The sequence below is a fragment of the Stigmatopora argus genome, chromosome 16, assembly GCF_051989625.1.
Source record: "Stigmatopora argus isolate UIUO_Sarg chromosome 16, RoL_Sarg_1.0, whole genome shotgun sequence".
In the NCBI taxonomy this organism is placed as follows: Eukaryota; Metazoa; Chordata; class Actinopteri; order Syngnathiformes; family Syngnathidae; genus Stigmatopora; species Stigmatopora argus.
In genome coordinates this window covers 7,269,720-7,284,087 of record NC_135402.1, presented here as the reverse complement: position 1 = coordinate 7,284,087, position 14,368 = coordinate 7,269,720, and the positions used below count along the sequence as shown (strand labels likewise).

The window sequence follows — 14,368 nt, the reverse complement described above, 5'->3', positions numbered from 1 at the left end:
GTTCATGGAGCAGCCAAAAGCACCCACTGCTAACCCTATGTGGACCCTCCCAGCGAACCCTCTCCCCAACCTATTCTAGTGAGTTTGTGTTTTTTCTCTCTCCACAAAACAAAAATGTAATCCTGCTCTTTTTCTCTGATACTACCGTCTAAAATGAAAACAATGAATACATATATACACACACATACATACATATACATATATATACACACACATACACACATATTCACACATACATATATACACACATTCACACATACACACACATGCATATATATACGTATATATATACATATATATACACACATATATACACACATATACACACATTCACACATACACATATACACACATATTCACACATACATGTATACACCCGTATTCACACACACGTATACACACACACACGTATACACATACACGTATACACATACATGTATACACACGTATTCACACATACACGTATACACACGTATACACACATACACGTATACACACACATGCATATATACACACACGTACACACACATTCACACACATACATACACACATACACACACATACATACACACATACACATATATATATAAATATAAATATACTATATACTATCTAACAAACAAAATAGAATAGCTCGTCGAGATCAGTCCTGCAGTGACAAATGGGTCCCATTAGAGAGCCACGGTGACATTGGCACCGTTGTGGTATTAATAGTAGTGTCTGGTGCCAAAGATAGTGGAGTGGTGATTATTTAGCATTAATATCAGTGACAGGTGGCCAAGTTGTGAGCTGGGCTAATAAAAGTTAGAATGTGACACTCGGGAACGCCATCAAGATAGCATTGAGTTGGCTGTCCGTGTTCTGTACAGCAAAGCAGGCAGCTATAAACACTGCAAAGTGCGCGTTTTGGCATCTTCAGCATGCAAATCTTGGGGAAACGAATGCCACATGTATGTTTCTGTACTAGAGAAACTAGTTCCTAAACAGAAATCCAGAATGTTGGATTTGTTGTGTTTAGGTACAGTTTTTTTTCTAGTTTGCAAAGCAGCCTATGCTGTTTTTTAAGTAGGGTTACCAATGCTTTTCATGCTAATTAATTCGCATTGGCTTTTTTTGCTGTTTGCTGGGGATTGGAAATTGTTGTTAGGACCGTAGATTGATTTTGGCAATACTTTTGGGGATTTTTTTTTAATTAAGAACTATTAGTGCAGATCTAAAAACACAAACTATTCAATGAATAACTAGTGAAAAATGTCTTATTGGCGAGCTTCAACTAGTAGGTCAGGAAGTAAAAGAGTTGAGAATTTAAAAACAATGATTTATTAATTTGTAATTTTATCTTCAGGTTCCACATGAATAATTTTAGTGAAGCAAGAGGCAGTTTTAGGCATTTGTGTTTCAGTCATGAGTTTACTCCGTCAACAAACCCTCTGCCGCTGGCTAGTACATTTTTGATTTTTTTTTTTTTTAACTCTTAGGGCTGCCATTGACAGTGATAGTCTTTTAGTTCATTTAAACCGAGACTGTTGCTATTTTCCTTTCTTTGTTAGCATTGAGATCCACCATCCTATATCATGCTAGAATATGCTACGTAACCTACATTTGATATGGAAAAAAAAATCCCTCTGCTGTCGAGTTTTTTTTAAATATATATTTCCCTCTTGTCCTCCATGAATGCCCTTTTTCTTTGGCTGCACAAAAAGAATTATAAATAGACCGTCCGACATCTTATCTGGTGCAGTAAGAAGTGTCCTGCATCACGAGTACCACACGTGGCCTCGGGTGGGTGCACCTTATGTTTAAAAAAAATAATAATAATCTGTTAGCATTAAACCATCGTAAAAACGTTAGATTTTAATTAGTTGTGAGATGACTGTGTTTAGGTGTGGAAACATGCTCAATGGGGTTTTTCTAGAGACTGCGTGGTCCTGCCTGATAAACCAAGCCTCTGATAGAAGATAGAATCACCAGAGTGTGTTTTATGACAAGGACATAACCTTCTAGTGAGAGCGCGAGCGATGTCTTGACAGGACCAGATGAACTTATTCTGGCCTAAATACCTCCAGCAGAGGTATTAAGTCACACGCACACGTTCAGGTTTAAGTTACATATAGTCCGCTGGACTACTACGCTAAGAAAGTCATAACCTGGAGCAGCCTAGTGAGGAACTGCACTCGCAACCTAGGCTGCCCCCTCACAACCAACCCAATGTGGATTGCTAGAAATTCTGAAGAAGCTTTTGAGGTGATGAGTTCCTTCACCCAAAGGTTTCATCCGAGATCCAAGATGGCGGCGCGCACGGATGCAGCGGCTCTATGCGCCCCAGTTTGGTGTCGTTCGTTTACCAATTTCGTCATACGCATTGCTGGGTATTATGACAATTAGGCTTTTGTCGAGTCAATGATGATGACAAAGCCTATGTCCGATTATTATTTCATCCCAAGTGAGGTTCAAAATTCTGGAGTCCCCCGCCGGACCTATTTTCTCAACCTCCTTTCAATGGGATGGCCTTTGAGTCGGTGTGAATCTTACCCAGCCAAGCGTGAGCTTGTTACGTAACCATGCTAATATGGCCGCCGGCCTCGCAGGATAAATGGAACGAGCTTGTTAGTTGATTCATAATGGGATCACAAAAGGTGAAAATTGAGTACAAAATTCTTCCAGAAGAAAAATTTAAAAGTTATGGCAGCACTCAGAGTAGACCTCTGCTTGACATGGCAAATTCATGGATATCTGTGACCTTTGACCTCATTACCCTAATGTTTTTAATCTTCTGTTTATTTTTACAAACAACCTCGAAGATTAATCATCTTTGGCTTGTTCTTGTTACCTAGAACATATTTCTAACCTGTTATTATAAATATGATTGTACTTTTACTAGTCATATTTTCATCAGTTGATTTCCAGACATTCTAATAAGTCACATTTTTTATAAAAATTAATAACCTTAGTAGATAATCTATTTGAACTAAGAGGGCAGCTGGGAATGAACTTTCATTTGGGCGCCGTTATAACAATTAAAAAACATTTAGTAAAATGGAAAAATAGTTATATACTTACACAAGATTTCCTTTTTTGTTTTAAAAGAAAAAGCTACATTTTATTCTGTTTAAGTATTATTAGACTTCAAACTGGTACGCATATTTTCACATAGCATCTTTGCATCCAAGAAATAACACAATTAGCACACGGTAAAAAGATACCGAGTCATTTATTTAAAACAGATGTTACAAAAAAACATTTGAAATGTTCTCATACAAACCAACAGGTAAATGTGTATTTTGCTACAATAACATTTTTATACTGGAAGGTTGGACTTAAACTTTAAAAAGGAAAAAAATGGGCTAACAGGGGAAAAAAATGCTGCTTTGTTTTAAGGCTAAAATGGTTCGGACGGAGCGTTGAGCGGCGCCCACGTAAGGCCATGTGGATCGCAACAACTGCAAAACGTGCTTTTAGTCTATGAACAATATACACACACGCGTGCACAAAGTCAAAAATAAATACTCCATATTCCTGAATGACTTCCAGTGAGCCAACTTGAAGGTAGAACGGTTGTGGTTTGTTCACTGGCTCGGCTTCACAGCTGCTTGGGATATTCCAATACTTCCAAAGGTGAGAAATGCTTCCTTTTCATTTCAAACTTGGTCCCGATTATATGTAACAGTCACACGGGCAAAATGGCATCTTTTACAGGTGATGGCCTTCCTTGGTTATTGCTCCAATACTTTTGTTCCAGTGTGGTCGACTACCAATCTGTGATGGAGCTGTCCAAATAAAAGCCACAGGGGAAACAGGTACACTTAAATGCCAAATTAGTCAAGCGGTGTATATAGAATTTATATATAGACACAAACAGCAAAGCGACTCGTACCGATACATAAAAGTCTCTTGTATTAAATCGAAACAAGGCAGGTTTTGTAATATTGGCAAATATTCGATCATTGTCCAAAGAATTGTATCATCTTGAAATTGGTCATTTGTACCCATACAATTAAAATAAATAAATGTTGACTCATTGGCTGCCATTAAAGGTCCAATTCATTTAAAGTGGGAGGTTTGAATTGGACGCCAACTAGTGATAAGTTCATTTGAATTCACAAGTGATTGGTCGCCACATGATTGGACATTTCTACTTTGGACGGGCAATAAAAGCGCTCCTTTTTTCATGGCAGTGTGTGTCACTGGCGGACATTTTAGAAGGGTTGACCAGCAGTTAGAAACTTAAAATCTCAAGGGATGCATAACCCGCAACCTTTGGTCATTTGCTGCCAAATATCCCACTTCAAATGGATTGGACATCTACCAAGGGATAAACTCATAGAAATTCACAGAAGCAAACAGTTAAATGTCATCTTTGTAATGATGACAAGCACTTTTTTTTTATGTAGCGGTGTGCGTACAGGCTGTGATCTTGGATAAGTTGACCAGCGGTTGTAAACTTAAATCTCAAAAACACTGCGCTATATTTGTTCATTAGCTGCCAGACCTCCCACTTCAAATGGATCGGACGTCGATTAGCGAGAAACTCATTGCAGTCCACAGGAGAATGGTTTGCCGCCAACTATCATTTTGGGGTGGACTACTCCATTTTTTTTAAAATATTGCACAGCACAAGCACTTCATTTCTTAGTTGACAACAATGATGTTTTAGTGCCGTATTCATACCGATTTTGTTGTCGAAATTGGCGCAACATTAGTAATAATGGAAGGATTGTATATAGTATGCTTTTGTCATGATTTTGGTGAATTGCACCCTTATATCTGTCAAAATCTGGGCGGAATCACCACCACGGGGTCTCCTTGGCGCGGGCGCCACATGAGCATTTGGGCGTCATTGGCGTTAGGCTTGAGCATGGCGTTGGGTGGGATGCTCTCGTTCTCGCTCTGAATCTGCGGCTGCTCCTGAGCAAAAGGTTCCAGCAGGACGGCCCGCTGACCCAGGGGCTTCTCGGGGTCCACGCGGATGCCCAGGCGCATCCTCCAGCGGACCGTCCGTAAGATCAGGGTCTCGCCCGCGTTCTGGTTGATGGCCACCAACCAGGTGGTGAAGCTCTGGTCGCGGCGGACGGCGGTGAGCTCGGACGCGTTGCCGTCGCCGACCGGCACGCCCCACGTGATGCTGGGTTTGAAGTTGTCGTTCATGCTGACGGTGAACTTGGTGTCTTTACGGGTGGGGCCCACTAGGGTGTATGTCTCGGTGGTGTTTCCGTACCAGGGGTAGTTGACGCCGTCTGAGTCGCTGATGGCACGGATGTTGCCGTTGCGGAGATCGGGGAGCTCCCAACTCGACCTGAGGATGGATAGAACCCATGTTAGATAGATTCTTAATCAGCTGACGTTAAATTGCGAGTTCTAAATTGATTCTATAAATTGGAGTTTTTTTTTAATTCCTATGAATGAATTAATGAATGCCAGATATGTCTATTTTTGGCCAAAAGGACATCTAGCAACCATTTATTTGTTAAATTCTTCAAGAAAGAGTGAGTTTTTCTGAAGTTATGACTGTTTTGGGGGGCTGGCAGCACAAATAGGGAGAGAGAAAAATACTTAAAACAAGTTTTGCACATTATATAATGTACGTCAATATTTCAATTTTTTCACCTTTCATTTGGCAAGTAACTAAATGTTATATTTAAATATGGGCCATGTAGACCACAATACTAACATTTGCCGTCCAAGTGAGATAAGTCCACATATTTTAATATTCCGTATTATTCAATAGAAAAAAAAACTTGATTTTATTTTTGCCCTAGTTTTCACCATGAAAAATTTGAGTGCATTTATATCATTTCTGAAATTATAACAGTGACATGTTTTAATATTATCTCCCCTCCCCCAATACCACATGACTTCCTTCCTGCCTACCATCACATAGACTTATTGCGCCGTGGGGCCTCGATTATCACGTGAGGCGTGATAATTGTTTGTATGTGTGTACAGTGGAGTGTCAGTGCGCATATAAAAAAGATGTCTTGTCAACACCATAGAGAACAATATTGTTAACAATTAATTAATGTAAATAACAAAAATATCACCAAGCATGTAAATACAACTAGAAAATACAGCCTGCACCAAAGCGTACACAAGACATAAACAACTGCTTTTGTTTATTTGTTATTATGAATGAGGAAGTTGCAATTCCGCCAAATACGTCCTGAGGGCATTTAGTCCCAATTCGGTGAAATGAGTGGGGCCAGAACCACAGGATTTTGCCGCTGTCTGCAAATCCCCCATTTACACCTGCCCCAGTAATCCTGCCAAGTGTGGAGGTGGGAATTCAAATGAGTTTGTCACTAGTAGACATCCATTCCATTTGAACTGGCGGGGCTGACTAGAATGAGCATTTGTTCAATGGCAGCCAATGAATTCATGTAAATCTTTACTGCCAGAAAAATTTAAGAGAAAAGAAATGTCTCAACGTGTGCCTCTGGGATAAGATGTTTAAATGGGACAATGTTAAGCAAATTTGCAAATGAAAAACCCTCCTGGGCTTGAACAAAAACAAATGAGATTCCTTAGCAAACACTGCGTTGAGTAGAATGGGAACAGAAAATATACTAGGCCTGGGCGAGTAGATGAATTGCTGAATTGTCTTTGTGTGTGTGGAGATGATTACCTAAATAATTAAAGCTTAAATTTGTTTGCTATAAAGAACATCTTACAACTGGATAATGCAATTTTGGGAGAGATCACATGCAACTACTTTGCTCAATCTTTCATGGTTCAAAGTTGTAGATTTTGGGTCACTTCCTATTAGTGTGGGGACTTTTTGGGGTCTTTCTTATTAACTCTTTGGCTGCCAGTGGGGGTGCTAGATGTCCAATCCCAGTGAATGTCAGTAGCAGTGTTGTAATTGGGGATGACAGCACAAATAGGGGGTCAAAGGTTTTGCGCTTTCCTTGTTTTTCAAATTTAAAAAAAAATGTTTTGCACTTTTTCCCCTCTTGATTTCATTGATTCCTTAATAAACACAATTGAAAAAATATTTACTCTAGCTGTAATTACAAAAAGTCAGCCTGAATTAACTTGAAAAGTCGCATAATGCTAGAATACATTAGCTTTTTTTTTTTTTCCCCCTTGGCGAGAAAAACACGCGTCTCTAATCTTAATGCAAGGCATGAAGATAAGGACAATACTGAGCCCACTTGTCGTCGCCCCACACAGGATGTCACCGCTCGGATAAAATGGTCTCCTAAAGAGAGGTTTCTTCATCTTTTCACTTCCCTTTCTGTAAATTGCGAGTATCATAAATGTAACGTCAACCAATTATTCATTAGCCGTGAACAGTTTTGTCGAGGTGGTCATCACAAAACTAAAGTATTGGTTTTCATTTTCAGATGCTACAATGTTCTAACAAATGGGAGTAGGTCCGTTTTTGTTTGTTTTAACTTGTGCAACTTCACTTATGAGGATGTGAAATTGCACAAGTCAGCTCAAGCCCTTGTTTTTGAGATAAGATCTTCAAAGTAGATTTTGATTGAAACCAATTTTTTTAATTAAAACATTTTTACTGTATTTTTTACAAATCAAAATTGGCATTTCTAATCGCATTTATTTTAATTAAAATTGGTTATTTAGAGATTAAAAGTAGAAATTTAATGTTTACTGCAAAACAAACCCTAACAACTTCGTTATGATTATTGAGGGCCATAAGCAGTGTATTTCTGGTTTCATGACTAATAGAATTTATTATTGATAATATTTAGTCCTATTCATTCATATACCGTATTTTCTCGCATATAAGACGTATTTGTAACTCATTAAATGATGACTGATTAAAGGATATGGCTTATATGCAAGAAAATACTTACAAGACTTGCTATACTCTTTCACCAGTAGATGTTGACAAAGTAACATTTACTATTTGTTGGTTATTTTCAGTTTTGTAGTAAAGAAATCAACCATTTCTGGATGAATTTCTTATGATATTGACCCTAACAATGTGCTTTTGATTCATACAGTATCTCAGAAATACCAAGTGTGATGATTTTTCTTAAGATTTTCCCTTCAAAGTAACACATTTGTACTCCCTATTAAAACCATGTAAATATGGAGGTGAAAATTGTGAATCAAGGGCGGCTTATACGTGAGAAATTGTAAAATTCAACAATTTTAAGGCAATTTTAAGGGGGCTGCTTAGGGTAAATACTTATAATTGAGACCTGGCACCCACCCACATATAAAAAGAACACGTATTTTGGTATAGTGGGTCACACGGGTTGGTTTTTTTTGGGGCAGGTGCAACCCTCCACTAAAATGGTTGAAATGTGTCATGACTGGTGCTCCAACTTACATCCCTTTACTTCCGTAGGTGTTGTAAAACTCCATGTGGTTACAGGCTTGGATCCAGCCCACGGTCCACGTCTCGTTGGCGGCCACCGGAGGCACCAGAACCAGCGCCTGGGCTCGGAAGTGCGGCGTGCGGTAGCGCAGAATGACGTCGGACGACTCGTCGATGCTGGTCGGGCTGCCGTCGATGGACGCGTTCACCTGCAGCACCGACACGCCGTCCCGGAAGCTCTTGGGCTTGCACGCGATGCTCTGCAGGCAGCCCATGGCGCTCGCATCCGGGAGCCACTCGACCACGGTCCACAGCAACACGATCCAAGGGAGCGTCCGCCTCGGGGGGAGACGCATCGGGACGGCGGCCGGATCAAGTCACCGGCAGATGGCTCGGAAAAAGCCTCCACAGTGGAAAGGAACCGGAGACGCTCCTCTTCTTCTTGCTGGTAATTTAAAACAAATGCAAACAAAAAAATGTCCACTGTTTTGGGGCGTTTGCGTGCCTGGGAAAAAAATACAGGTTGGAATTTAAATTCGCTCAATTGAATAGACGATGGGAGGGAATAGAAGGGGGGAAAAAATCTTCAATCCCTTTTAATCCTCTGGTTTGGCTCACTTCATCAAAACGTGAAATGAGAGGGGGGAGGAAAAGTAGAAATCTAAAAAGAAAATAGGAAGCGCGCCTCTCTCGTGTATAATGGTAATATCGGGGAAATAGTTTCTTCTATGTCACATGAAAGAAGCGGCGGCGCGTCCATTAGAGGCATCTCTACTTCTTTTTTAAACAAATGCTGAGAACGTTTCGTCATTTTAAATAGAAAAGTCATTTTAAAAAGTGGCAGTCGAGGTTGAGCAGGAAAGAAAGCCGGGATGAAATGTCCGAGTTTGACAGGTGGACCTGTCTGGTGCTCGCCAACTATAATGCTGGGGCAGTGGTTGGAAGTGGCTTTATATTAAGGCTTGTGACGTCACGTCCGAATGGGTGCGTCGATGCGGGGATGGATGCTGGGAAATGAAGGCGGAAACAAGCTTTCATTCTTAACCCTTTATAGGGAAGTTAATTTCTTTGTATACAGGCCTCAGAAATGTCTCAAATAATAATACAATTGGATAACATTTTTATTATTATAATCAACTGTTAATAAAAACAAAATAGGAATGAATACAGAAATACTTTACACTCTGGTTATGCACCGCAATATAACTAATATTAGTGAATGAAATTGTATTAATAAAAAATTAAAAACAAACATTTTCAAAAATCGCCTTTTTGATTTCAACTTTAAATAAAAATATTATGAGGCTATTTGACTATTATATTAATATTTGCAATTTTACATATTTTTATAAAAAATATAATAGATTATTAAATGTATATTTATTTTTATATTTAAAACATATTTAATTATTCGTTTTCAGTAAAACTCTAATTTGAAAAGCCATGTTTGCTAATAAAAGTAATTTTGAATATCTTTAAGAAAAATAAAACTCCAAAATAAATTAAAAACACCACTTTGTTCTTTTGAAAGAACCTTGAGTGCAAACGAGAAAGTTAAGCACCTTGGAGAACTCCTCTTCTTTGTACCTTTCTTGAGCGTCAAACCGATCTGGAGTCAGTTTGGATCTGCTCTTTGTGCGTTCATTGTTTTGGTCGGGCTCGACTTTTTCCTGCGCCTTTTATGTGCCCATACCCGGAAGTAAACATCGTTACCATGCGGACGCGGTCATTTGCGCTTTTGTCCAAGTGGAAAGTATCGCTCTCGGGTCGGATGACCCCCGCGACTGGCCAACATGGCCACTGCACATTCCGGCAACTCTAAATATATCTGTTAAGGGCACGGGGAGGTAGGGAAACAGTGGAGGATGTGTTATTTTTAGCCATTTTCACAGTTGCGCGTCTGTCGGACAAGAGGTCCAAAACATGCCCGGACCCAGCGTGAGACCCAGGGCTCGGGAGCGGAACAATGTCCTCAACAGACCCGAATTCATGTCGCTCAGTCAGCCTCTGAGAGGCGGCGGACCCCCGGAGAGCCGTGGAGGCGGGGCGGCAGCGGGACCGAGGCGCTCCAGCTCCGTCCGCGGCCAGGCGAGCGAAGAAGCCGGCGATGGCGCGCCCAAGGCGGACGCCGCCAAGCGAGCCGAGCCGGCCCAAGTGCGGCTGCCCGAGGAGGACTGCATCCAGCTCAACCCGTCGTTCAAGGGCATCGCCAAGAGCTCCCTGCTCGCCATCGACATCTGCCTGTCCAAGCGCATGAGCGTGTGCGCACACACCTGGTCGGCGTGGGGGGGCTGGCGCTCCATGGTCAACCTGCTGGCGCTCACCGGCCACGGACTCACCTGGATCGTCGGTACCGTCATCTGCCTCACGCGGAGCCACACGCTGGCCGGACAGGAGGTGCTGGTCAACCTGCTGCTGGGTGAGTGACGTTTTACATTCCTGGTTCTCTTTGGGGTTTAAGTTGAGCCATTTTCAAGGTTGGACGCCAAATAAACGCTACTTTACCCATTTGCTAAGGCCTCCCAGCTCAAATGGATTGGACGTCTACTAGCCCTAAACTTGTTTCAATTCATAGCAAAAGAATTGCTTGTCTAATTACACAGTTTCGAGGGAATGGCAGTTATTTGCTGCCATTCACAGCGATTGACGTCCAATCCGCTTCAACAGGTGTTCGTTCGCTACTAGCTTTTCCACTTAAAATGGATAGTACATACCTGTCAACCTCTGCCGATAACTGCCCTTATAGCCCTTAGGTTTTTTGGGGGTTTGTAAGGGGAATCATAATCATTTATAAGGGCAGTTATCGGCAGAGGTTGACAGGTATCATAGTACATCTATTAGTGATGAACACAGTGAATGCAAGGTTGGCTGCCTAATTACACCACAAAGATTCATAATTTGCTGTCATTGAAAGTTATAGCCGTCCAATAAATTGGAATATTCGTTCGCTGAAAGGTCTCCCACTTCAAATTAACTCTATTAACGTCAAGTGTAGCCAACTAATTAAAGTAGTGGGTGTCTGGCCAAGGTATTATAGCAATTACTTGACATTCAAGTGAGTATGCATTACCACAAAGCCCCAACAATTATATCGTTTGGAGTAACACTAGTAATGCAACATAATTATCATGAAATGAATCCCATTTTTTTTCTCCTGATAGCTGCACATTCACATAGTATCTTTGTGAATTATATGTAAGCCCATTTTTCATTGTTTTTGAACTCAATAGAATCCAGTTTGACTTTTTTTCCCGTGCCAAATGTCCCCATTTCACTCCTACTATAATTATTCACTCAATGGGGACCTGTGTAATTCTCTTTTGTACTTTGTCGGCAAAAACAGATTACTGGGCCAAAAGATTAACAAATCTGCTCAATGGAACAACGGGGCGTTCTGAAATGAAAGCTGGTCAATCTGTGCCTGTATATTGTTTATATTTACTTATTACGAAAGATGCTTCCAATTTAAATTCTAACTACTAATTCCGTTTGGGGAATTGTTTTGTAATTTTGGGGTAGTTGGTATGCACAGTACTTAAAAGAGTAGTTAACAAGGCAGGAAATGTAACTCTTACCGTGTTAAAAGCCAGAGTGGGCACTGTTAATGACACGTTACTCTGTGGTGTGACATATTTAGAAAAGATTTATTTCGGCTCTAATGAGCTCAGGATAAAAATATAATCAGTAATTTAACCCTTGAGAGGGCAAGTGACTTTTTCTGGTCATTAATAAGAATGAAAACTTAACCCCGTGTAGCCCATGTAGACAGACAGCACAGAATGCATTTAAAATGGATTGGCCATCATTTACGCCACTTTTGTAAATGTATTCTATAATAACCTATGCAATAGTCTAAAAATAACAACTAAATAAAACATATTTACATTTATTCCACTTTTCATCATTTAGAATTTTTTTTAAATAAATAAGACCAGCACAGGTCTACAGTCTGTGTACTATTCACACAGTATGTATTTTGCTAATGAGTAAAAGAATATTTAGTTGTGTATTACAATCAAAATGACAGACATCCAATCACAAGGCTTCTTTTCATCCTTCTGCAGTGAATTGAAATAACTCGTCACCCGTAGATGTCCATTCCTTCACATGGCAACCAAGAATTTAAGCAAATAATACATAAAAAATCATACGCCATTGACAAAATATGACTAAACTCTGGTGTGTACTTGTTACAACTACACAGCACACGTAGCTTAGCAGCGTTATCTTGGCGCGCGCACAGCAGATGTTTCTTTTTTTAGGCACGCCCAAAAATATCTCCGTTAGTAACTCTAATGACCTCCACCCCCCGCCCTTATTTTGAAAGTAGCCGGTCAGCTGTCTGTTTGCTAACACACATTTCACACCAAGATTTTGAATTGCCTTCAAATTTAAAGAATGTACATTCACGTGGCATATTCTCATCCGTTCCCCTTGTAGCGCTTATTCTGGACGTGCTCACGGTGGCGGGCGTGCAGCGCCTGGTCAAGCGCAAAGGCCCCTGGGAGATCTCGCCGGGCTTCCTGGACCGCGTGGCCATGGACGCCTACGCCTTCCCGGCAGCGCACGCCAGCCGCGCCGCCATGGTGTCCAAGTTCTTGCTCTCCCACCTGGTTCTGGCCGTGCCCCTTCGCATCCTATTGGTGCTGTGGGCTGTCCTGGTGGGGGTTTCGCGGGTGCTGCTGGGCCGGCACCACCTGACGGACGTGCTGTGCGGATTCGCCCTAGGCCTCTTCCACTTCGGCCTGATGGAGACAGTGTGGCTGTCGTCCAACGCGTGCCAGACTCTCATTTCCATCGGGACCCTCAGTTGGAGCCCCTTCCCCTGACTGTTTCTGCGTTAGGACTTCCAAGTGAGTTCTCCACACAGTTTGAGACAAAAGGCCTTAAATCAACTCGCAATCTTGCTTTCATTTCTACTTGTTTTCAGTCATGTTGCATCGTTTTTAGGTCCTGGTGCCGATACTGTATCAATACCAAGTTTTTTTTAATCATTTAATTACTGCTTTGTCACTTGAATGTAAAATAATTGTCTTTGACAAGTGAATGCAGTCCTTTAAAACTTGAGACATAATTTTCTTAAAGGGCAACATTTGATTTTTTTTTTTTCAATTTGGTATCAAGCATGATATTTGTATTAAGTCAATGCTATCATATCACATTAGCTTAGCTCTTTTACTAGCCTATTTTTTCCCTTTTCCCCTCCTCCTCACAAGGATAACATCTTTATAGATGCTGATGATGGTGCTCATAGAAAAACATTTCAACTATAAGGCAATACCTCAAAAATATGATGAGCACATTTTAACAAAACTTACCAGGAAAAAAAATCATGTAATAATTTTCCTTTTCTTCTTCAGGGGCGACTGTTGAAAACTAAATCTTGAAGAGTCTAGACTACACAGTATTGATGCCTTATTTCATTGTAATGGCCATTACCTGCATTTTAAGGGCTTTCCGATTCCATTGCGTCTGAATCTGTATCTTCAAAAATTGTATCAGTGCAACACTAGTATTCGTCATCAAACATTTTCAGCAATTTGGATTTCTTCCAATCATGATTGTTATTCAGTATATATTTTATGTCCTGTCCCTCAACTTAAGTATTTCTTAGGCAACTTTTGAATTCATGGACTAAAGGCTATAAACTGTTAGTGTCCCAAAATGCATGTTAGCACCAAATGTTCTTTGAAAACAATATTTCTTTTGTCTTTTAGAGCTGTTTTTACCACTTTTGGTAGGGAAAAAAAAATTGTGATGAGAGAGATTGTTTGTTTTTTCCAGAAGAGCTTGATGTGTCTCCGAAATAAACAGTCGGCGAAACGTGTCTACTTTGCACATTTCTATGCAGAATGAGTTTCCTGTGTGGTGACATTTAGATACACTGACAGGAAACCAGCATGATGCAACAATGCCTTCAAGTCAAAAGACACTCACCACTCATCTGTTCAAAAAACACAATCAGGTGCTGTTTTTTTCCCACCCCTAATCAAGGTCTAGTGTAAAGCATGTTTCCCAAATATTTTTGTATGTGTTTTGGATCTTCCAAGACAATACACTCTTGTACTGTTGTGTCTCCAGCGG

At 40.6% G+C, this 14,368-nt stretch overlaps 2 protein-coding genes across 3 annotated transcripts; one reads left to right on the top strand and one right to left on the bottom strand.

Moving 5' to 3' along the window:
• Positions 1 to 3,195: 3,195 nt before the first annotated feature.
• fam78ab (family with sequence similarity 78 member Ab) lies at positions 3,196 to 9,231 on the bottom strand. Its single transcript, XM_077622685.1, has 2 exons — positions 8,297 to 9,231; positions 3,196 to 5,293 (listed from the first exon to the last, which is right to left on the bottom strand). Exons 1-2 carry the CDS (start codon positions 8,638 to 8,640, stop codon positions 4,768 to 4,770), a joined length of 870 nt encoding a protein of 289 aa, XP_077478811.1. The 5' UTR covers positions 8,641 to 9,231; the 3' UTR covers positions 3,196 to 4,767.
• Positions 9,232 to 9,742: 511 nt separating this feature from the next.
• LOC144091390 (inactive phospholipid phosphatase 7-like) lies at positions 9,743 to 14,091 on the top strand. 2 transcript variants are annotated; one of them, XM_077623690.1, is made up of 3 exons: positions 9,743 to 10,703; positions 12,725 to 13,137; positions 13,645 to 14,091. In XM_077623690.1, the coding sequence occupies exons 1-2, from the start codon at positions 10,208 to 10,210 to the stop codon at positions 13,111 to 13,113; spliced, it is 885 nt and encodes a 294-aa protein (XP_077479816.1). In that variant the 5' UTR covers positions 9,743 to 10,207; the 3' UTR covers positions 13,114 to 13,137; positions 13,645 to 14,091. The 2 variants fall into 2 exon arrangements, with proteins under 2 accessions (XP_077479816.1, XP_077479815.1); XM_077623689.1 differs by having other exon boundaries at positions 12,725 to 14,091.
• The last annotated feature ends 277 nt before the right edge of the window (positions 14,092 to 14,368 follow it).

Bases quoted from the DNA above. Each gene is read 5' to 3' on its own strand.
- fam78ab (XM_077622685.1), bottom strand. From the start codon at position 8,640: ATGCGTCTCCCCCCGAGGCGGACGCTCCCTTGGATCGTGTTGCTGTGG. The intron at 5,294-8,296 runs GTAAGTTGGAGC...ATCCATCCTCAG, and splicing joins ACCTACGGAAGTAAAGGGAT to GTCGAGTTGGGAGCTCCCCG.
- LOC144091390 (XM_077623690.1), top strand. From the start codon at position 10,208: ATGCCCGGACCCAGCGTGAGACCCAGGGCTCGGGAGCGGAACAATGTC. The intron at 10,704-12,724 runs GTGAGTGACGTT...TTCCCCTTGTAG, and splicing joins GCTGGTCAACCTGCTGCTGG to CGCTTATTCTGGACGTGCTC.